The sequence below is a fragment of the Sciurus carolinensis genome, chromosome 4 (assembly GCF_902686445.1).
Source record: "Sciurus carolinensis chromosome 4, mSciCar1.2, whole genome shotgun sequence".
Classification (NCBI taxonomy): Eukaryota; Metazoa; Chordata; class Mammalia; order Rodentia; family Sciuridae; genus Sciurus; species Sciurus carolinensis.
Genome location: NC_062216.1, coordinates 15134496 through 15157203, shown reverse-complemented (window position 1 = coordinate 15157203; position 22708 = coordinate 15134496). Strand labels below are relative to the sequence as shown.

The 22708-nt window shown below is 57.7% G+C and overlaps 2 protein-coding genes across 13 annotated transcripts in view; both read left to right on the top strand.

The window, feature by feature from the left end:
• The first annotated feature begins 1322 nt into the window (after positions 1–1322).
• Fgf17 (fibroblast growth factor 17) lies at positions 1323–6629 on the top strand. 2 transcript variants are annotated; one of them, XM_047551226.1, is made up of 5 exons: positions 1323–1357; positions 1551–1587; positions 4688–4832; positions 5075–5181; positions 6336–6629. In XM_047551226.1, the coding sequence occupies exons 1-5, from the start codon at positions 1323–1325 to the stop codon at positions 6627–6629; spliced, it is 618 nt and encodes a 205-aa protein (XP_047407182.1). The 2 variants fall into 2 exon arrangements, with proteins under 2 accessions (XP_047407182.1, XP_047407181.1); XM_047551225.1 differs by having other exon boundaries at positions 4655–4832.
• Positions 6630–7270: 641 nt separating this feature from the next.
• The window catches only part of Dmtn (dematin actin binding protein), a 31088-nt gene continuing 15650 nt past the window's right edge, over positions 7271–22708 (top strand). For 4 of the 11 annotated variants that reach the window (XM_047551471.1, XM_047551468.1, XM_047551465.1 and 1 more), the window contains exon 1: positions 7272–7526. The gene's annotated coding sequence lies outside the window, so the exon portion shown is untranslated. Of the gene's footprint in view, positions 7527–12190; positions 12208–13144; positions 13292–15223; positions 15387–22708 lie in introns of those variants that run through there. The other 7 variants (XM_047551467.1, XM_047551464.1, XM_047551469.1 and 4 more) reach the window with 5 other exon arrangements.

Here is a 22708-nt window from a genome sequence, read left to right as displayed (position 1 = left end):
GACCTCCCAGCACTCCCTGCTTCCACAGTCACCACCATCCACCTTTCTGTAGGGAGGGGACAGCATAGAGCTCCCTGGTCACCAGCTTTCAGGACCTCCCTGTCATCCTAAAGCCCAGGAAGGCTTCTGAGTCCCTCCAGGGAAGCCCGGTCGGGTTGGGGCTCTGGAGGGCGTGGCCACGATTGGAACTGAAGGACCGTGGACTCACCTGGTCACTCCATCCACTAGTCGGCTCGTTCTGAGCAAGTGACCTCCCAATGTTTCTGTTTTCTCATCTGCAGAAATGGTGAAACTGGCCCAGCATAGGGCATGTGGGCCTGGGGGGCAGCCCAGGCAGCTGCTGGGGAACAGGAGCTCAGGGTGGGGCGCGAGTGGCGGGGCGGTAAGTGGGCTGGGTTTTCAGGCCAAGAGCAAGGCTCAGGGCGTTTTGCAGATTTCAAGTCTGCTAAATGCTGTTCTGGCGTTTGGTCCCCCAATACCCTGAGGCATTGTTACCCCCATTTCTCAGAGAAGACTGCGGAGGCGCCCGGGAGAAGTGGCTCGAGTACCCTGCTCTTCTCCATCTCAGGCCAGCTTTTGTGACTCCAAGACCCCCAGCTGTACCTTCGTGCCCACCTCCAGCCTGAGCCGCTGCACCCACCAGTTGCTAGGGTTGGACAGCCTTAACCCCTCCTTCCCAGTGGCAAGGGGTGATGAGAGGCAGCGCCAGCAGCCGCTCAAGCCAAGCCCACCCCTGCCCCCTGGAGGGAGGCTCCTCCTTTTAAGGCTGCTTCTGGGAGTTCCCACCCTGAGCCAGAACCCGCGACCCCAGCCCCAGCTCAGTACCTGCGGCTCACCCTCAAGATGGGGCGCCAAACCTGAGCGCGGGAGCAGCTGACCCTAAGAGGGGAAGGCGCCCTCTCTCCCGCTGCCTGCCACACACCCCGCACCGCCTGGAGTAAGGCAGGTCCGTGCGGGTCAGGAATAAAGCGGGAGACTGCAGGGGCAGCCTCCGATCGAGACCGCTCCCCAGCTCCATCCTGCGCCGGGGCAGCCCAGCCCGGGGCTGGCAGCCCAGAGGGCGCGAGCTCGGGAGCCCCCACCAGCGGCGGCTTTGCAGCCTCACTGGCGGGGAAGGTGGACACCTCACACCTCAGTCTCCCAATTACGCCCTCCTCCCCTCCTCCCCTCCTCTCCCTCCTCCTCCCTTCTCTCTCTCCTTCCCCCTGAAAACCTGTGGCTCCGAGAGACCTTGACTTCTCTAGGACTACCCCTGGGGCCTGCCCACATCTGCTCCTGAGTTTGGGGGCAGGGGGGCAACCGCCCCAGAAGTCTCTCCAGCGATGGGAGCCGCCCGCCTGCTGCCCAACCTCACTCTGTAAGTGCGCTCACCACCTGGGACTGGACTTCTGGTGCCATTTCCAGTCCCGGGGCAGACCTAGGTCCCCCGACTCCCATTTGGGTGGGCTGGGCCGGGTGGAGCAGGGTGGGGAGCGGGGCTGGGGGGCCTGGGTGCACCCCTGGGCTTGCCACTGGCACCTACACCTGAGTCTGCCTTGTCCCCTTCACAGGTGCCTGCAGCTCTTGATTCTCTGCTGTCAAACGCAGGTAGGCGCCCCCACTGCCCGGCCTTCCCACAGCACCTAAGAGAAGGGGAAGGTGGTCTCTGAGCCTCTGGCACAGGCAGGCTCTGGCCTCTCCCGCATCTAGAAGGTGCTGAGTTTTGGGGGATGATTGGAAAAGGAGCTAGGAAAGCCTTGGGGATCGAGGGAGGTTTGGATCTGAGGCCTCCCTCTGAGGACACCGCTGCTCCCCGAGTCTCTGCTGCTCTCTCCATCCCTCTGCGCTGGGCTCCCGGAGGCTCAGTGCGCGGACTCTCCAGACTCAAGGGAGGGAGCCCTGGAGCCCCTGAGGGGAGGGGGCAGTCATGGCGCAGGTGAGGCTTGAGCCTGCAAGTACCTGAAAGGACAGGTTTTGGTGCAATCCTCTCCTGTGGTCCCCTGGTTGCCCGCTCCCACCTGCACAGAGGTCCAGGAGGGGCGAGGCTCCCGCAGGCACAGTGGGAATGCCCAGCTGGGGTGCCGCCTCCTTACCTATAGGGCGCTGAGGTCAAGCCCAAAGAGATTTGTTTGGGATGGAATTCAGGGTTTGCCTCTTCACACCCCCCACCCCAAGTCTGCCCTCCGCCCCCCAGGCACACCTCCCACCCCCAGCCTCAGCCCCCTGTGCGAGGCTCGTCCTTTTTTGTGATCCTCCATAAAAGTGCAGCTATTAAAATGCAGTGGTCCAGAACCGCTCTGGGGAGAGACCGCCTGGCTTTCCCAGGCCAGAGGCCGGCTTCTCTTCCTATCCAGTGGGGACTTTTTTTGAAGGTAAATGCCTTTTCTCTGGGAAGGGACAGGGCTGCCTTTGAAGCAGTGGGGGGGTGGGAGAGAGAGACAACGCCCCCCTTTTCCTTCCCCCTTTTGCTGTAGCCCCGTTCCAGGCCTTTTGCTTCACACATCCAGGGAGAGCAAGAAGAAAGCCCCCAGCCTGTCTGGGAGGGGGCTGGGGGTGGCCCAACCTGTTCTGGAAGGGGAATTAGCACAATGGTGCGGCTGGCCGGGCGTTTATGGCCTGGCTGAGGCCCCATTCAGGACGTGGGGAAGGTGGCAAGGCTGTCCTTTCCCCCTTGAAGTGCCCCCTCACCCCCCTGCGAAGGGGGGCAGCAGGCTGAACCACAGCCATGCTTGAGGGGCCGGCTGACAAGCAGCTGTCTGCGGCTGTGGAAGGGGAGGTCCCCCCGCAGCGGGAACATGAAAGGGACAGGCAAGGTCCCGCGGGGAGAGGGACTTGTGGGCTGTGGGCTGTGGGGGGGCGTGGGCTGCTTTTGTGTAAGGCTTGAAGGGGAACAGGGAGAGGAGGGGGCTTTGGGGGGCCCTCTCTGCCCCTGACCTGGAACAGACTGCCAGGAGGAGGCTGCCCGCCAAGAGGGGCGGACAGCCTGAACCTGGGCCAGGAGGCTCGGGCTGGGACAGTCAGGGACCCCACCCCGGGCAGGGAGGCCGGGGAGGGGCAGGCTGGCAGATTCCCCCACCCCAAATTCTCACCTCAGGATTTTCCAGGGTGGGGTTCAGGGTAGTTCCCAAACTTGTCCCTCTCTCCTGGAGTCTGGCGTTGACCACAGGCAGTGAGCAGCAGCAGGATTAACCAGAGCAGGTTAGACCTTTGGCCTCAGAGCTGCTCCTGCCCCTCTCCCTCCTCAAAGGTGATATTTCCCACCCCTCTCCCTAGGTGACCGTGGCCCCTAACAGATGCCCAGTTGTGTCTAGCTCTGTCTGGATGGTTGGGATCAGGCCTGGTATGCAGATGGAATTAGGGCCAGGCTCAGTGCCACACACCTGTGGTCCCAGCTACTCGAGGCACTGAGTAGCTCAAGGAGGATCACAAGTTCAGGACCAGCTTGGGCGACTGAGCAAGACCCTGCCTCAAAACAAAATTAAGGTGGGGCAGGCTGAGGGTACAGCTCAGAGGTAGACCACTTCTGGGTTCAATTCTCAATATCAAAAAAAAAAAAAAAAAAAAAAAGGAAATTAGGAATTCTGGGCAGGGCAAGGTCCTGCAAAGGCCTTTAGTATCCAGATGGAGAAACAAGTGAGATGCATCTTCACGCTAGAGATGAGGTGATTTCCAGTGGACAGGAACTGTCCTCCTGGTGGGCACCTAACAGGTGACCAGAGAGCAGGAAGTGACCTGTTTCTCCCCAACTCAGTGTTACAGATGGTCGAGGGCAGCCCCAGCGTGGAGGTGGTGATGGTAGTGGGCCCAGCTTCCTAATGGTGCTTGGGTGGAAATGGCTCCTCTCTCAGTCCTGGGAAGAAGAGCACCCTCCACCCACCCCGGGAGCCTCAGATACACTGTGGCACCAGAGGTCACATTGTGGCCCAAGCAGGCAGGCAGCCTGCGAGAGCAGCCATTGGGTCCCACAAAGAGCACCTCCCATGAGGGAGGTACGTTGACCCACAGAGCCCACAGAAGAGTGAGCAGGGGAAGGGGGACCAACTGCCCATGGAGCCCATGGGGTTCAGTGTGCTTGGGGAAGAGGCAGGGGAGCAGGACTGACAGGGGCCTACAACACCCCAAAGATAAGGGCCTAGGGAACCCCAGCGTATTCTCCAGTTACCCTAGCTCAAAGCATCTAATAAGCGGTCTGCTCTGTGCATATGTGCTGGGCCCAGCATCTTTCCAGGTGTGAGGGGAGGATAAAGGAGAAATCTGGTAGTCCCAGCTAATGCATCCAAGACCCCAGAGGTAGGGAAAGGAGGTGTGTCTCAGGTGGGCTGCGTGCCCCTGAGCACCTCTTCCACAGAACATGGGGAAGGAACACCATGACCTTGAAGGTTCCTTCCAGTTTTCCTAGTTAGGATTTCAAGTCTGCTGTAGCACTGTGTCCCCCAAGCCTGGGCAGCCACAAAGCTCCTGCCTCAAGCTGGACACAGCCAAGAGGCCATGATGTCTCACCCAGCAGCCTGGGAAGGTCACGTCCATATGCCATCTCACCCTGCACCTTCTACTCTGCAGGACACAGGGCCTGCCTGCCCCCACTGCACTCACCTAAACACCCCTCTCCCCCATGGACCAGTGGTGGCGTCATCCAAAGCAAATTGACACTATTTTTCCCTTGGTAACCGCAAAGGGGGAGAATCACCCGTCTCCTAATTTTAACCAGTACGTGAGGGACCAGGGTGCCATGACCGACCAGCTGAGCAGGCGGCAGATCCGCGAGTACCAGCTCTACAGCCGGACCAGTGGCAAGCACGTGCAGGTCACCGGACGTCGCATCTCCGCCACCGCTGAGGATGGCAACAAGTTTGGTGAGACCCGGCCCTCAGCTGCAGACCTGGCCTCCTGGTCCATCCCCAGGTCCTGTGCCAGGGCTGAGGCCACAGTGGGAAGGCCCAGGGAGGAGGGCCCTCAAGGGGCTGCAGGCTACGGGCCTGATAGTTCTCAATCCTCTCACCTGCCTGAGGTTGGAGGTCAGACCAGTTGGGGGTCCCTTTCTGCACCTCTGGGTAGCAGCCCTGAGGACTGAGGCCTTTCTCTCCTCCCCATACAGCCAAGCTCATAGTGGAGACAGACACATTCGGCAGCCGGGTGCGCATCAAGGGGGCGGAGAGCGAGAAGTACATCTGCATGAACAAGAGGGGCAAGCTCATCGGGAAGGTGAGGCTGCAGACAGTGCCTGCTGGCAGCGGCAGGCCCAGCAGCACCCGCGTCCCCTGCTGACCTGCCCACCAAGGAAAGACAGGGACTTCTTATGACTTCGTATTCTCCTCTCGGCCCACTCACTCCACCTCCCTTTTTCTCTATTTCAATGGCTTTCTTAGCCTTCTGAGGAGACTCCCTGAGCCATAAGGATCCCTGGCTCTGATACAAGGTGCATTTCCCCAGCAGCATTCAGTAAGAGTACTAGCACCCACATGTTCCTGTATGAAGGGCTAAGGGCTGAGGAGAGTTGAAAGTTGGGGCACATTTAAGATAGAAGCTCCCCCAAGTTCAGCAGGTCCATGGTCTCCAGCTAGCAAGATGCACACTAAGCACTTGGTGATGAACCCTCCCTCAGTGGGGTCCAGCTTGTCAATAAAGAGAAGTATATTTCCTTTGGAACTGGAAACCCCTGGCTTTCAATTCTGGCTGATGCTCGCCAAATAACCTCAGGTTTCTCATCTGTGAAATGGGCATAGGGAATGGGATTCAGAGGGTTAAAGTAGGCTGCTGTGTCTGACACTCTTTTTTTTTTTTTTTTTTTTTTTTGAGCAGGGGCACTGGGAATTGAACCCAAAGGTACTTTGCCTCTGAGCTACATCCCTAGCCCTTTTTTTTTTTTTTTTTTTTTTTTTGAGATAGGGCCTCACTAAATTGCTGAGGCTGGCCTCTAACTTGTGATCCTCCTGCCTCAGCCTCTTCAGTTAATGGGATTACAGGTGTGCACCACTGAATCCTGCTCCTTATTTCTTTTTATCAGAGACAGTTGCTTCCCTCTCTCCACTCAGCAGTACCCCTCACCCAGATTGCATGAGAGCTCTCAAGTACCAAGTGCCCCAGGGACATGTATTACCTTGATCTTTAAGTCATATGTTGGGAAACTGAGGCTCAATGGCTAAAAGCCTCAACTGCCAAATAATAAGCCTGTATCTCAGTTCAGCTCTGACTCCAAGAAAAGCTTGCTCATTTTTCCCTCTGTTGCCTGGCTAGCAAGGATGCCCACGGCATCAGACAGTTGCCTCCTGGGAATGAGGGACCTTCAAATTAGGTCCAAAGGCAGGTAGCCCCCCCCAGGCTGGGTGGACAAATCCTCCTCCTCCCTTCTCCTGCAGCCCAGTGGGAAGAGCAAAGACTGCGTGTTCACCGAGATCGTCCTGGAGAACAACTACACGGCCTTCCAGAATGCCCGGCACGAGGGCTGGTTCATGGCCTTCACCCGGCAGGGCCGGCCCCGCCAGGCCTCCCGCAGCCGCCAGAACCAGAGGGAGGCCCACTTCATCAAGCGCCTCTACCAGGGCCAGCTGCCGTTCCCCAACCACGCCGAGCGGCAGAAGCAGTTCGAGTTCGTGGGCTCAGCCCCCACCCGCAGGACCAAGCGCACTAGGCGGCCCCAGCCCCTCACGTAGTCGGGGAAGGAGGCGGGAACAGCTGCCCCGCAGCAGCCTTCCCACCCCCTTCCCTTCCCGATCCAAAGACTGGGCTGGGATGGAGGGAGGGGGACCAGAGCCCCAGGAGGACCCTGAGGACCTGAAGCAGCGGTGCCCCCAGCTGGGAAGGGACAGGACTGTGGCACCCGTGGGCTGGCGCCACACACTGGAATAGGCTCCTTTCTGGGGCAGCGGCAGATCCCAGGAGAGGAACTAGTGTGTCACCCTAATCTCAGAGCCAGCCTCCCAGCAGTGGCCTGAAACGAGCAGCGGACAGGTCAGAAACGTGAGCCTGGCACAGGCAACCCGGAGGGAGGTGGCCGTCTTCAAGTCTTGCTCCCCAAATCCCCCTCAGTCTGTCCCCGGCTCCCACGCTCCTCCTGGTCAGAGTAGGAAGGGACTTTTGGTTTATTAAAAAAAAGAGAGAGAGAAAGGGCTGCCATTCCCCCTCGCCAAGCCCCAGGCCGCACCCACCCCAAGCCCCAGAATAAAACATTTTCCTGCAAACGGGTCATCTGAAGTGGGGCGGGCCGGAGTCACGTCGGCCCGGGCCAGGGGCGCGCGGCCGCGGGATGGGCGGCAGGTGCAGGGGCGGGGGCCGTGCGGCGGGCGGCCCAGGGCGTGCCCAGGCCCCGGGGACCGGGCGGCCACTCCCTCTGCGGGCTCCGGTGTCCTCGGGTCGCACGGCGCGTCCCGTGCTACCTGTTGGGGCGGAAAAACACCCAGCCCCTAGGTGGGGCCCGAGCCGCCGGGCCGCGCGTCCCGCTGGGCCCCAGGCCGAGGCGCCCGCGCGGGGCCCGCGGGGCGGGCAGCAGCGAGGCCGGCGGCCGGCGGAGCCTCGGGCCGCGTCGCGGGGAGCAGGATTGCTTTCTTCCGGTGAGGAGGGCCGGGCGGGCTGGCGCTGGGGCGAGCGGAAGGGGCGGGCGCGGGAATGTGGCCCCTTGTTCTCCCCGGTCCCCGCTGCGGGGGCGGGGGCCACACCTGAGGGTAGGTCTCAATTAGAGGCGGCGGCGGCGGCGGGCGCCCTGCCCCCGCCGCGCTCTGGGGTGGGCTTTCCCACAGGCCTCCAGGTGCGCCCGGGGCTGCGACTCGGGCCATAAAGCCGCCTCCCGACGGCGGCGCGCGGGCTTTTCATCCGGGAGGGGGCGGGGCTGCCCGGCCTCCCCCGCCGGCCTCTGCTGCGGGACCCCCGGCCTCAGTTTCCCCGCCCGCCTGCCCGCCTGCCCGCCTGCCGGCCTCTTCCCAGAAAAGTTGGGCAGGAGATCAGGGGAAGAGGAGAAAGGACGAGAGCCATCCCCTCTCCCCACTGCTCCCGAGAGGGGCCTGAAACGAGGCGAGAAGGGGAGATGGGCCGGAAAGGGAGGCGGCAGCCGCAGGCCAGGTGGACGGCGAGGCTGGAGCGGAGCCTGACCCCAGCCCCGGGCCATTTAGAAGGTGGGGACCGCAGCAGCCGAGAGGGAGGTCCCCAGGCCTCAGGACAGACATTCTCCTTGCAGTTTGTCATAATTGCTTTTCACCAGGTTGCTTTTTTTCTCTCCCCCCATCACAAAGAGTCTTAATCCTGGTGAAGACCGTGGGCTGTGTTGGGGGTAGTTTTCTGGGGTGTGTAGGGCGGGTGGTCTGGAGCCGCAGCTGATAACTGGCGAGTTCAATGGGACTTTAAAACTGGGGCAACACCCAGCAATTACTTGAGGACAAAGGATCGGGGCCCCCCAGGTGTGGAGGACTGGACTTTGGGGAGCGGGGGAGGAGGCCGGGAAGGAGGTGTGTTGGGGAGTGGGGGCTCTTACAATCACTGTGATTTCCGCAGGAATTTGAGACATTCTTTAAGACTTTAGACTGCCTCCCCCCAGCCGGGCCTTTGGCCCACCCCCATCCCCCACCCCCTTGCTCGGGTTAGAGACGGCTTCAAAGGTGGACGGGGCTCTTTGTCCTGCCTGAGCTTTCTTCTTGGCCTTTTTCTGGCCCCTCCCTGGCTCTTTTTGACCTCCCCAGCACAGGCAGGCCTCTGGGGGCCGGCTCCAGAAAGCCCTCACTGTTTCCTTTCTTGCCTTTTGAGGTGAGACCTGGCAGGCAGGGACCAGGAATGGGGAAGGGCAGGAGAGGGCAGCTTCAGAGGCCCGCTCGTCTCAGGTAGTGCCTTCACCCCAAGCCAGGTCCTGGCCTGGGTGTCTGATGCCTGCTCTGGCTTCTGGTTCCTGGCTGGGCTCTGAACTTCCTCACCACCACAATTCTTAGTGCCTCTGCCCTGGAGCCAGGCACCCTACTCATCCTGGGGAAGTCTGCTCAGTTCACTCCTTCCTCATAGAAGATGCTTTAAAAAAAAGAAGCTGCTGCCACACCAGGCACAGTGACACATGCCTGAAACCTGGTGACTCCGGAGGCTGAGGCAGGAGGATTTGCAAGTTTGAGGCCAGCCTCAACAACTTAGCCCCTGTCTCAAAGAGGGAGGCAGGGCAGGGGTGCAGCTCAGTGGCAAAGAGCTCTGGTGGATTCAATCCCCATTATCACTGGGGAGGGTGAGGAAGCCAAAAGAATGGATCTCTGATAATCTGGGAACTTCAGAAGGGAATTAATGTGCATGTGTACATGATGGGAAAGAGGCTTCCTCAGGACCCAGGACCACACCTGGCTTCAGCAGCCCTGGTTGCTTCCTGTTCCTGAAGGTTCTAGCAAGTGTGAGCAAGGGGTACCCCCACGGGGCCGCTTGCTCTTGGCAAGATGAACCCACCAAGGGGAGGAAGTGAAGGAAAAGGGTGGCGGCAGAGCATGCCTCAAATTCTGCACCTGTTTGGAATTACTGAGACCTCTGCCTAAGAATAGCCCACATATCGATCTCTTTCTCCGCCCTGTCCTCTAAGTGGCCAGATGAGGTGGAAGGGAGCCAGAGCAAGAAGCCAGCGGGAGAAGAGTCCTCTTACTTTTTAGGCCACGAAAGCTGGTTCTACTTATGTCCCCGCCAGAGGCCAGAGGCCTCCCATTCACCAAACCAAAAGCCTTGCTTCAGTCCTCAGCCTTGCTCTCAGACCCACAGGAGGACCGATTCTTGAACTGCTTCCCCTGAGACTGCAGCAGCTCTCCTTGGCTTCTCTTTCCTGGCTTCTCCTGTAGAAACAGTCCTAGGATTTCTTCTGTGTTCTTTCCTGTATGCTGTCTCTTGTCAGCTATCTCCACACCCTCCGCTCCGTGCACACGACTGTTTTCTCTCCTAGACTCTGGAATTCTGCTCCATTGCAGGCCTCCCTTGAATCTGTCTAAATTACTGCAGTGGCTTCCTCGTGGTGCCTGCCCCAGCTGTGTTCTCTGCACAGGTGGCTCCGCTTACCCTGCCTACCACACACCAGCTCTGTGCAGGCCCATCACTAGCAAACTCCTGTCCAGGCTATCCAGTCTCCCTGTCCAGCCGTCTCCTTAGAGCATCCCCTTCCAGAAATGCTGTTAAAACAAGAACTCTTGCCATCACAAAGTGTGCTGTCCCCATGTCTGTTCAGAGCACCCCCTGGACTGGCAGGGGAGCAGAGAACATAGAACACTAGGCATTCTGGAAGTTCCTGCTGATGGGCGCAGTGGTGCACGCCTGTAATCCCAGCAACTTGGGAGACTGAGGCAGGAGGATTCCAAGTTCAAAGCCAACCTCAGCAACTTAGTGAGGCCCTAAGCAACTTAACAAGACTCTGTCTCAAAATAAAATGTAAAACGGGCTGGGGACGTGGCTCAGTGGTTGAGCATCCCTGGGTTCAATCCCTTGTACCAAAAAAAAAAAAACAAAGTTCCTGCTGCCTAGCAACTCTTCTCCAGCATGCTCACTTGCCTGGACACTAGCGGCCTGCTCTGCTCCGCAGGCATTTGGCCCTCTCCCCGTCTGTTGCCACTGGTCTTGCTGGCTGATCACTTACCTTTCTTTGCTTCATCCAGCACCATTGTTACGTGTATTTGTGTGATGGTTCTGCTGGATAAAAGGGCCTCAACAGTAAAAATAGTGTTTGCTTCCAGCTTGTGTCCAATGCAGGACAAGTGACAAGGGAAGTGGATATTGAGGGAATAATCCAACTGAGGTCCCAGAAAGAAGTCGTTGCCCAGGACCCTGCTGTCCCTTCAGGTGCAACTCAGTTGGAGGAGACTTCAGCAGTTCCTCTGTACGGTTCTCAAGCTCTGAAGCTCTGTGCTAATCCTTCAAGTAATTTTAAAAAATTGACAACAGGGAACTTTCAAGGACCTTCAAATTTATTTATTTGGAGGGATAAAGCTATAGACTTTTTTTTTTTAATGTGAGGTCTGTTTTTTTTTTTTTTTTTTAGTTGTAGATGGACACAATATTTATTGTATGTGGTGCTGAGGATCAAACCCAGTGCCTCACACATGTGAGGGAAGCACTCCACCTCTGAGCCACATACCCAGCCCAAACCCTTGGCTTTTTAAAATCTCTCATATTTTTATTTTGGAGGGATTGAACCCAGGAGTGCTTTAGCGCTGCTCCATCCCAGTCCTTTTTCATTTTTTATTTTGAGACAGGTTCTCCCTAAGTTGCTGAGAGTGGGCCTCGGACATGCCTCAGTCTCCTGAGTCACTGGGATTACAGCATCTGGCTTGGGACACTTATTTAGGGCAGGAGGTTTATTCCCATGTGTCACTTGTGGCAATCTCACATTCAGAGATCTGAAACCATTCACAGTGGCACGGCCAGTGAGCACTGTGGTCCAGACTCTTGCCGTCTTCAAAACCTGTTCTCTGGTCCCCTGCCAGTCTGGTGGGTGCTGGGCGGGAGAGAGGGGGCGGTGCACCCGGGAGGGTGCAGTGGTGTGGCTGGGATCAGCTGGAGTTCAGTGGGAGGAAGAGGCACAAGGGTGGACTATGGAGGGGGAAGCACACTGGAAGGAAGGCTGAGAGGTAGGAAAATGTGAGGCTTATTCAGGGGAAGGTGAAAGATCCATGAGTTTGACAGGAACTAAAAGTGCCTAGAGAAATGGTAGGAAGTGGTTGAGTCAAGTTCTGGAGTCGGGTCTAGGTAGTGTCAGGGAGCAGACAGGAAGGCTTCACGAAGGGGAGTGACAGATGGAATGGTCAGGCGAAAGCATTCTGGGGGCTGAGGTTCTGGGATACTGGAGGCCCAGAGGGAAGAGGATGTGGCTTCTAGTCGCTGGTGAGAAGGGTCCCTTCCTCCCCCCCACCCCCCACCCCCGCCAGGCCTGGATCTTTGCTCTCTCCCTCCTCCCTGGGTCTTCTAGTGCCCTGGAAGAACCTCTTCAGGAGTTAATATTTAGACAGATGGGGGGCACTCCTGGTGCCACCCCCGCCCACCAGCATGTTGGTGCATGGGGTGGGGCCAGGGGGCACTGGAGTGAGACAGACACAGCCAGAGAAGCCTAGTGCATGCGCCTGGGAGAGGGGGCAGGTGGCAGGGCCAGAGTCCGCTCAGGATCTCTGGCACCATTGACCTTGCTGGAGAAGGAAGCTAAGAAATAGGTGTCTGGGGCCTGGGACCCCCTGCCAGAACCCCCTGTTGTGGATGAATGTGCCAGGAAGGAAGAACTCCCTGAGAACTCCCCAGCTTTGAACGGTAAGGTGGTCCTGCCTGGTCAAGTGTGCTGAGGAAGCTCACCTGGGCCTAGACTGACAGACACTGGGTCACCGTTGCCTGCTCTCTCATCCCAGCCCTGAGGTGGGGGCAGGCAGACCACAGGGAGGGCCTCCCCTTGAGCTGGCCTTGGAAAGACTGGGAGGAGGGGGCTGGAGGCAGCGCAGTCCTCTGCTCAAGACAGAGATGAGGAAAGAACAGAAGGAGAGGATGGCAGGGGAAAGGGTCTCCCGGCCTGGCTGACCCCCAACACGTGCACCTGTGCACACACCAGGATCCCTCCCGGCAGGAATGACCTTGGCAGCTACCACTCCTCAGGTCGACAGAGGGAGCCCTAGCTCTTTTCTGCCCTTGGGTCCGGAGCTGGCTGGGCCTAAGACTATTCCTGCCCAAGGTGGCTGGCCCTTGGAGGGTCATTCCCAAGGACTGAGGGTCTGAGGCATGGGGGACAGTGGGGCAGGACCTTAAGGGACTAGAAGAGAGCTATCTAACACTCTAACTTTTCTCTAGGTTGAGGGAAATGAGGGAGGGTTTGGAACTAGGAGGAGGGGAGGAGGTACAGAAGTAGGGGTCCCTCTGACACACGCCCACCCCAACCAGTGCTCTTCCCATTGGGGACCACTCTCGGATCCTTTGGCATCAGGGCTGCTGCTCGCTTGTCTGTACGACCCCTCCCAGCTGCATGCTAGGCTTCCCAGGATGGGACAGTCTCCCCAGCACATCCTCCCCCTTGAAGCCCAGCCTGCTGCCTGGCCCTGAGTTAGAGTTCTCCTGAGGCCATCCTTGGAGCCAGTCCTGGACTGAGAGGGAGGAGGGGAGGCCTGGTGGGCACGGGAGGAGCCCCAGCCCCAGCACTAAGAGGCTCCCTGCAGCACCCCCTCAATCCCTGAGGAACAGGCCGTAGGAGCCACAGCTTCCTCCTCCTCCCCCCGCCGCTGCTGAGCCGGGCCTGGCTGCGGCTGGTTGTCTTGGCAACCGGAGGTGGAGAGGAGATGCGCCGAGGGATGGAGGTGTATGTCACCGCAGAGGCTGCTGTGCTCCTGCCCCACGCCCCAGGCCCCTGAAGGTACTGAGAACCCTCCCCCTCCTCTACCCTCCTCCAGGTCCTTTCCCCCCACACCACCCCATACCACACGCTGGCTGCCATTAGGAGACTCCCTTCCTCTGGGCTCAGCAACTCCCACCCAAGGCTCCTGACCCACCTCATTCCAGGCCCCTGTCCACAGTGGTCCTTCCAGCATCAGCTCGCCCCACCCTTCCCTCTGGGGACCCTAGTACCAGATGACGTGTCTCCTGGGGTGGGGTCTGGTGGAGGCAGGTACAGGCAGGGGAGGAACCCAGGTGGTGGAAAGGTCAGGAATCCTGAAGGGCTGAGTTGCTCTGGAGGTTGGAGGGAGATGTTCAGCACTGGAGTGGGGCCAGACCTCCCCTCTCTCCTCAGACCTGACTCGGGAGCAAGAAGGGTGGGGCTGAGGGACTGAACGCGGGAGGCTGGGCTGAGGCCAGGCTGGTTGAGGAGGCCTGCGAGCCCCTCCTGCACATTAAAGGTACACCCCCTCCCACGTCACTCTCCTGGCCTTTCCCCCTGGTTGTGTGGATGCTTCTCCACACCTCAGGTTTCCTCTGTACCTTCCACTTCCACCGGGCCCTCCCCGCACCCATCGCAGCTAAACCCGGATTCTCTCTCCCCTTTCCCAGCCACTCACTGCCTGCGGCTGCGTTGTCATTTCTGTCTGGAACACCCTTCCACTTACAGTCTGCTCTGCCTTCTAATCCAGATACACCTTCCCTTCCTGTTCCCTCCCGTCCTCTTTGAGCAAAGGATCCTGGGGCACACTCTCACCTGTCCCCTTCAAGGTCTCCCCCTGGGAGTTTCCATTCAGATACCCAGAGCCCCCTCCCCAGTTTTGAGACTTCCTCAACAGCCAGTACCATCAGCTGACTGGCTGTGGGCAGCGGTTACCAGGGCAACAGCAAGGCTGCCTAGGTAGGCAAGTCTGTGGTAGAGGCGGAGGGAAGAGGGGGAGCCAGCCAGGGAGGGTCAGGATCGCTGGCTAGGCTCATTACCCTCCTGCCCCTGCCCAGGGGGGCACCCCAAGGCCAATGACAGAGGCCGAGTGGTGGAGGTTTTGCCAGACAGGGAAGGCAGGGCTCAGGAAGTTCCACACTCCAGAAAGGGGACCACCTGGCGGGAGCGCCCTTTTCATAACACTGCCCTGGGGAGAGCTGGGCTCCTTCCTTCTCTCTCTGTGGCACCCTATCGCAGTTCCCAGGGGATTCAGGTCCCTGAAGGACCAGCCTGAGTCTCTGGCACTGAGGACCTGGTTTCCTGCCTTATTCTATTCTCTACTCCCAGGAGAGCGCTAATCCTTGGGTGACCAATTTGGTACCTCTGCCTGTACCCTCCACCCAGAGGCCTCTGCTGCTGCTGTAAGATGATGGGGTGGCCGTGATGGGGCAGGAAGGAGGTACAGGTGCCTGGAGAGCCATGTACTGTCCCCCTCAGCTCTCAGTAGCGCATCCCCCAACCCCAGCAACTTGAAGTCTCTGGCTGTTTATGAGAAGGACCGAGGGACTGTGAGTGTGTGTGCGTGTGCACGCACACGCGTGTGTATCATAGAGCTGGGGGTGTGGGAAAGGGGAAAAGGACAGCGCAGTGGATTCTGCTTCGTCATGATGCCGGTTAATGCTCCTCTTGTTTGAAATGGATTGAGCTGCAGCCCGGGTGGAAGAGCAGCCATCCAAACACACCCTCCGCGGCCACTATCAGCTGGAGGCGGGAGGGTGCGGGAGGGTGTGGGGGAGCCGAGGCCACCCGCCAGTCATCCAGCCGTCCGCTGCTGCCCGCCCATCAGACGAGGAGTCCCCAGCACGGACCCAGCCGCGGTGTGGCTGGCGGCGCAGCAGGGTGGGGGCGAGGAGGTGGGGGCCCGGGGGGGAGATCAGCGCTCAGCCACGACCAGCTCCCCTCCTTTGCCAGCTCCCACCCCACCCACCCAAAGCCGGCTTTCTTCCTGTTATTTGTGCTTCGGGAAAGCACGGCTGGTTTCCTGGAAGAGACGCCTCTTACCTAGGCTCCTGAGAAAACGCAGCCACAGCCTGTGGACCAGGGCCTGCACCTCTCTGGGGCCTTAGAGCATCTGGGTCTCGGTTGGGAAGAGGTAGGTGGCAGGGTCTTCGCCTCTCTTCCCTTTCCCTGGCACTTTGGGCTACAGCCCCTGCCTGGAGCGGGGCTTTGGGTGGTAGCAGGAATGCCCCAGCTCTGGCAGCTTGCTCAGTAGGAGACAGGACTTTGGTTACCAGACCCTGGGTTTGATCTGATCTGGGGAAGGGGGCCTGGGGCTTTCCATGCACACGGAGTCCATGCTGCTAGTCTAATACCCGCTTCCCTGGCCCTGCCCACCTACTTTCCCTGACCAGAAATCCTAGGGACGGAATTGTGGGGGCATGGGTTGGGCAAGGGAGCTGTCCCTCTTTGCTGAATAATGGAAGAAGAAGCCACAGCCAGCTGCCCACCCATCAGGTGCACTCCAGGTGGCAGCGGTGCACTCAGGTACCCCAATACTGTTGATCTGGAGTCTGCTCCTGAGCCCCTCCTAACCCTGGCTGGCCAGGCTGGGTGGGACCAATGGAGAATGAGGCTGGTGGAGGGCGCGGCTGCAGGCCTGGCCTCTGCTCTCTGGGTCCTGGGTCCTGGTGCAGTTGTGCCTGATGGGGCTGGGTGCTGAGCAGACACAGGCCCTCCAGGGTCCTGGGGTCCCTGTCCCGCTCTAGAGGTCCCTTGGGCCTGGCAGTGAGCTTCCTTTCTTGGGCAGGCGCACCTGGTGGTTCCCTCCCAGGAGACTTGTTGCCAGGTTGTGAGAGTCAGGGGAGGGGGCCAGTCTCAAAGGCAGGCTGTGCAGCTGTGGGAGTGAGGGACTTGGAGAGGCCTCCAGGGTCCTGCGAGTGTTGTTGCTTGTACACGTGCTCAGCTCAGGGACGGTGGCAGCATGTGGTGTGGGGGGCTGAGGGTAGAGAGCGGTTGCCAAGGGGAGGATCGGTGGGTGGGTTCAAGTGGGTGTCCTCAGCACCATGTGGCGCTGTGTGGGAGCCTTGCTGGAGAGTGGGGGCGTGATCTGGCAAGCATTGCTGCGGAGTCGCCCCGCGTGCACCTGTGTGCACGTGTTCTGTCTGCAACTGTGTGTTGGCATGGGGCTCTTGGGCCCATGTGCACCTGTGAGTCTTGTCTCAGTGCTGCCAGCCTCTCTGTGGCCAGGCCAACACCTGGGCCAGGGTGTCCTCTGGTGGTCAGATATCTGCAGAACGATTCTTTCAGAGCTTATGAGCAAAGAGAGAATAGGGATGTCCCAGAATTTCGAAAGAATTTACTGAGAATGAGCCCACCACCTCCCACAGCTCTCCCCGAGTAGTTTGAACATCAGGACCAGATATAAGCAGAGACTGGAGCAGGAGCAAGCTGGGACCAAGCAAGCTCAGGGGGTTGGGGGAATTAGAGAGGAGAGACCTCGTCAAAGGGAGGGTATGTAGAGAAGATCTTCAAACCCAGGGAAGAGAGAGATCCAAGCAAAAATGGATGACTAGATACCCATTTATGGGGGTCAGAGGGGAAACGGGCTAGAGGCTCCATCCTGTGTCATCAGGAGGGGTAGGGCAAAGCCTGGAGCAGGTGGTCTCGGCTCACCACCTGCCCCTGCCTGATCCTGCTCAGAGTGAGAGAGTGTCATACCGTGTTGTCATTACAGGCACCCTATTCCTAGCAGGTAGAACAAGCATTTTAAAAATTGCCTGTGGGAGACGGAGAAAATGAGAGAAGAAAAGGAAGTGCCCAGGTTTTCCCATCCTTAGAAAGGCCTGGGGTTCAGGCCTGGTCTCAGTAAGGGACACCTGGTGAGCCATTGGCCTGGAGCAGGCTGAGCCCTCCCTTGTCCAGCGTCCTGCCCCACCCTCCAGCGCATTCACACACAGCCACTGGAGTGCGCCTGGTTCCTGCCCTGTGGTCTGCTCCACTGGCCCTTGGCCTTCTCCTCCCCACCCTGGGATGCTGTTTTGGGAACTGGTGACCTAGCTGGATCCTGCCTTTATTTCTGGCATTGAGTTGTTGCCACAGCAACTGCGGAGGTGGGGCCCAAAGGGGGAGAGAGAGAGGGTGAAAGGGAAAGAGAGAAGGAGGGAGAAAAGACGAAAACAGAAAATAAAAAGGGAAAGAGAGGCAGGAAGACAGGGGCGAGGCAGTCACACTGACACAGGCAGAAGCAGAGCTGGGCCAGCCTGACCCCAGCCCACTTGACCAGCTCGCCTCACTTCCTAACTCCTTTACGTCTGCAATGCCTCCAGCCTGGCTGGACCTTGCCCGGTGGCACAGAGCTGGGTCCCCCAGACTCCCAGCTCCTGTTCTACAGGTGAGATTGGCAGACCAAGTTCCAAGTTCAGATTGAAGTGTATTCTTTGGGGATTCATTGAAAAAAGCACTCATTGGCTTTGGCCCACGCCGCCTGGGAAGGAATTCCACCTTGACTCCCCCGGGGCGGCATTTGGCTGGTCACCCTCTCAGCCTCATCTCTAGTGAGCAGAGTGCTGGTTTGTGAGAAGTTCACTGCGGACACGTGAGAGTTCTTAGCACGGAGCTGGCCCAGGCCGGTCGTGCTGGCAGAGGATGGAGAGCAAAGGCCGGACCAGAGACCTGAGGCCTAAGGCTGCGGTTCTGCTGGACGTTGGGCGTCGGAGGGGTGCCAGATGCCTTCCTTCCTCCAAGTCTGGATTTGACCCTGCCAGGAGCAAAAGCCTTGGGGCTGGGTGGGCACAAACTGAGAGGTCCCTGCAGGCGGGTCTTATCACTTACTTCCCAGGGAGCTGCCTGGCTCTGGTTGGAGATGAGAGGGTGGGTGGTGTGAGGTGGGGCTGGGCTGGTGGCTCAGATAAGGCAGGGACACACAGCTGGGGGAGGGTGGGGCTGATGGGAGGATGAGAAGCCTGCTGGCAGCCTCCCAGAGCCCAGGAGGCTGAGAAGTCCCTTCCGCCACCTGGGCTTGCCTGCCGCCACGCTTTCCTCTTCCCCTCCTCCCTCCCTTCCTGCTGCAGTCTGCCCTTTTGGTGTGTCTGTGGAGGTCGCTGGGACCTCTGGAATGCAGGGAGCTAGGCAAGGAGTGTGCATGGATGGGAGAGGGGGCCAAGCCTGCAGTGGGGCAGGGAAGAATCAGCTTTGGGGAAGGGGCAACCCATGGGTGGAGTAGCAGGTGCCTGCCTGGTGATTTAAGGAGCCAGAAAATGCTCACATGCGCACGCCTCTCTCTCTCTCTCTCTCTCTCTCTCTCTCTCTCTCAAACCAAAACATTCTCCTTGCTTGCTTTCTGGCAACCTAAAATTTCAGCAGTAAGAACTTGATTCCTTAAGGCCCAGCCCAAATTAAAAAGCAAAGCTCCCAGAGGGGTATGATTGTATTTCTGCCTTCAGGACCTCCAGGGAAGTAACTGAGCAGCTCGCTCTCTGACCCGGGGCAGGCCCTGGGACTGGCTGTGGAACTCTGAAAGAGCCAGGGGAGGAGCCCCAGATGTTGAGCAAGACGTGCAGCAGGGCCTACTGTGGATAAGGAGGGGCTGGGAGGTGAGGAACTGAGGAGCTGGTGACTAACATCACAGTTTTGCATGGGGAGAAGCTGAGGCAGCGTGAAGACCCCCTCTTCAAACCTGGATTCTTGTGACCAAGTCAGAAAGATTTCAGACATGTGGCTCAGAGCAGAAGGAATGAGTTTACTGAAGGAACAGGAAAAGGGAAAGAGGACACGCTGAAGGGAGAGAGCGCGTCCTCTCAGAGAAGAGGGGAATCGCGTGATCCCAAAGAAGTTTCCAGAGAGTCCCATCCAGGTCCATCTCTCTCTCTTTTTTTTTTTAATTAGTTGAGCTATATATATATCTTGTTAAAAATATACTTTTAGATGTAAATGGACACAATACCTTTATTTTATTTATTTTTATGTGGTGTTGAGGATCAAACCCAGTGCCTCACCCATGCAAAGCAAGCACCCCACCACTGAGCTACAGCCCCAACCCTCAGGTCCACATCTTGACTGACAGCAGGGTGACATCAGACTTTCAAGTCCCCACTGTCATGGCAACACTAGGTCACCTTGGCCAGTGCTGACTGGTTCTAATTGTATTCTTAGCCATACATCCTTTCATATTTTATGGTTAGGAAGAATTATCCTTATCTCCCAAAGTTTCAGGATCTGGTCACAAAAGTCTCCTTCGGGGTAACTCGGGTTCCTCTTATCAACATTATTTTGGGCCTGCATTCCTCCTGCAGTGAACAGGTAGTTTGCTGAGGAATGTGACATATCCTGTCCACTGAGGCCAGGCAGGGCTGCAGGTGAATTGCTTCTTGGAAAAGAAAGCACACGGGGGTCAGCACGGTGGGCCCATTTGATAGGATTATTCACTAAACTTCATGTTCCCACCATTCACATCTGTCTGTCCCCTAACAGTATCATGGTTAATGGGCTTAAATTTTACATAGTACTGTGTCCTTGACCAACTACCTAACTTGTTTAAATCTCAATTTCCTCTCCACAAACCTGAGCTGATAATAATAATAACTTAGCAGGATTGGATGTCAGGATTTTTTTTTGGGGGGTGGGATACCAGGGATTGAACTCAGGGGCACTCAACCACTGAGCCACATCCCCAGCACTATTTTGTATTTTATTTAGAGACAGGGTCTCACTGAGTTGCTTAGTGCCTTGCTTTTGCTGAGGCTGGCTTTGAACTTGAGATCCTCCTGCCTCAGCCTCCTCAGCTGCTGGGATTACAGGCTGGCAGATGTCAGGATTAAGTAGAAGAAAGAATGTAAAGTGCCCAGCACAGTGCCAGCCATAAAGAAGATGTATTGTTATTATCACTATTATCACTGTTTTGGTGACCGTGGGGATCACAGGGCCTCACGCATGCTAGGCAGGTGCTCTACCACTGAGCTGTATCTCCTGCCCTTTTATAAGTTTGAAACATGATCTTGCTAAATTGCCCAGCCTGACCTCCGACTTGGGATCCTCCTGCCTAGGCCTCCTGAATAGCTGTGGTAACAAGCCTGTGCCATCATGCCTGGCACACACCAAGTATTAAATCTTACTCTGACCACCAGTATCTGGAATCATGTTCCCACAGCTGTGCCCATGGCCTGGTGTCTGCACACGTGTGAGTGCAGGTCTCGGTGTCCGACCAGGTGTGTGCGCTGGCACGTGGCTCACCCCAGACCCCTCCCCGTCTCCTCTCCTGAGCAGTCGCCACTTTGAGTGACAGCCACTGCCCCCTCTGCACCCCTAAAATGGTGTTTAGGGGAGGGCACCAGGGCCACCTCCAGGCTCAGCTCCAGAACACTCACATTCTACCCAGGCCTACCCAAGCCTCGCTGTGCTCAGCTCTACCTGCTCTTCAGAGACGCCTCAGACCTCTACTCACTGCCCTGGGCTACCTGTAAGATCAGCACCTAACCCCTCTCACTGGGAAAATACAAGTCTCCCAACTGGCTCCCTTTAGGTGTCCCTGTGTCCCCGTTACCCCACTTCTTGCCCTTTCCCCTCCTTTGAGGAAGCACGTGCTGTCTTCCAAAGCCAGTCCTCCACTTGGGCACAGACCCATCCCCTTTCTCCCTGCTGGCGCCTCACTCCACCCAGTGTCCCCGCTCCTGCAGCCTCGAGCCCTTCCTCTGCTCGCCTCCTCCTTTGCTGCCTGCCATCATGGTTGGCTCCCCTTCCCTTAAAAACCCACAACTTGCCTCTTCTTCCAAAGTCACCTCCCAGCACTCTCCTGTCCTGCTAGGGTACTACTTGGAAGTGACACTTGCCCTCTGCATATAGCCTGGTCAGGCCCTGCCTGTCCGTCACCCCAAACCAGGAGGCCATCGGGCCTTGGGGCCTTGACGTGGAACTGGAGGGAAATCCCTCTGGCACCTCTCCCCGCTCCTCCCCATGGCAACAGCCTCTGGCTTCCCTGGCACTCTGGTTTCAGAGCCCCTCCACCCCTCCTGTCCTCCGTCTCAATGTGAAGTGCACACTTCCTGGTCTCAGGCCTTTTGCTGAAGATGCAGAGGATCGGCAGACACACCCCCTGCCCCAGGACCTGGCCACCTGCTTCCCCATCCCCCTTTCTGATTGTGCCCTCCCTGGCTCTTTCTTTCTTCCAGTCCCCACGTGTTTCTTAGATGCCGTTTTGACCTTCTTTCTCCCTCAGCAATCGCTGTGTTGACTACCGCCCAGCCCAGCCCAGCCCAGCTGCTTTCCTCCTGGACCTTCCCACCTGCTGCTACCCATGACCAGTTCTAGGTGAACCCATGCTGTCCCCTCCTCCTTCCAGTCTCTGCATGGCGCCCGCCCTCCCCTGGGGACCATCTTGCTTTGCACCAGCTGCCTCTAGGTTTCCGGGTTTGCCTGCTTCCCTTCTCAGCCCCCCGCATCTAGACCTTCACAGTCCTCTGCTTAAATACCGTTGCAGCTTCCTGGCTGGTTTCCCTGCGGACTGCCTCTGACCGTCCCGTCCAGCTCCAGGGCTGCAGCTAGATGGGTTCCCCAAACACTGTGTGGATCCTGTCACTTCTTTGGTTAACAAACAAACAAAAACTACAAAACCAAGTTTTTACTTCTATTTCTTTCCCACAGAACATAATCTAACTCCTGTGTGGGACCCTCCTCCTGTTCCAAAAGTATCTCAAGCCTCAAGCTCTACCATCCAGCCATATCTGCTGTCCCCCAGATAGACCCAGGGTGTCCCCATGTACCACCTTTGCTCTTGTCATTTCCTCTCTCAAAATACTTTTTTTTTTTTTTTTGAATGATCTCAAACTTGACCTCCTGCTCTGAGGAACCTAATTCCCTCTGCTGACACCCCGGCAAGGGTAATCTGTCTGTCCCTGACTTCTCCTAGCCTACGCTGTCTTCCCGCACATGTGGTTGTTCATCCCGCACGGGAGTTATCTGCAGGCAGGCCTGTCTTCTGGAAGGGCACTTCATTGCTTTGACTCATCCTCCTGTTCTCCTTGGGGCTCCTCACAGTGCATCACGCTGTGCTCACTGCAGAATAGGTGCTCAGAAAGGATTTGCAGAGTGGATGGATAGAACAATTCATGCCTGGTGGGTGGGTGGGTGGGCGGGGGATGGAGAAGCATTTGCTGCTAGGGCTGAGCCAAGTGTATAGTGAGTGTAACAATAGCTATTAGCAATAGTAAAAGCAGTGAGAACTTACAGGTCTTCTAACACTACAGGAATGGATTGTGTTGCTTACGCCTAGTTAAAAGCATCTCACAGTGAGCACTAAGAAGTCAAGGGGAGCTTGAAGCTCTGGAACAGTCTTTCTTCTCTCTTTTTTATCTTTGGTACTCAAGGTTAGTCTCACCAAGTTGCTGACACGGGCCTCGAACTTGCAATTCTCCTGCTTCGACCTTCCAAGTTGCTGGGATTAAAGCATGCACCACCAAACCAGGCTGAATGGGAGGCTTTCCC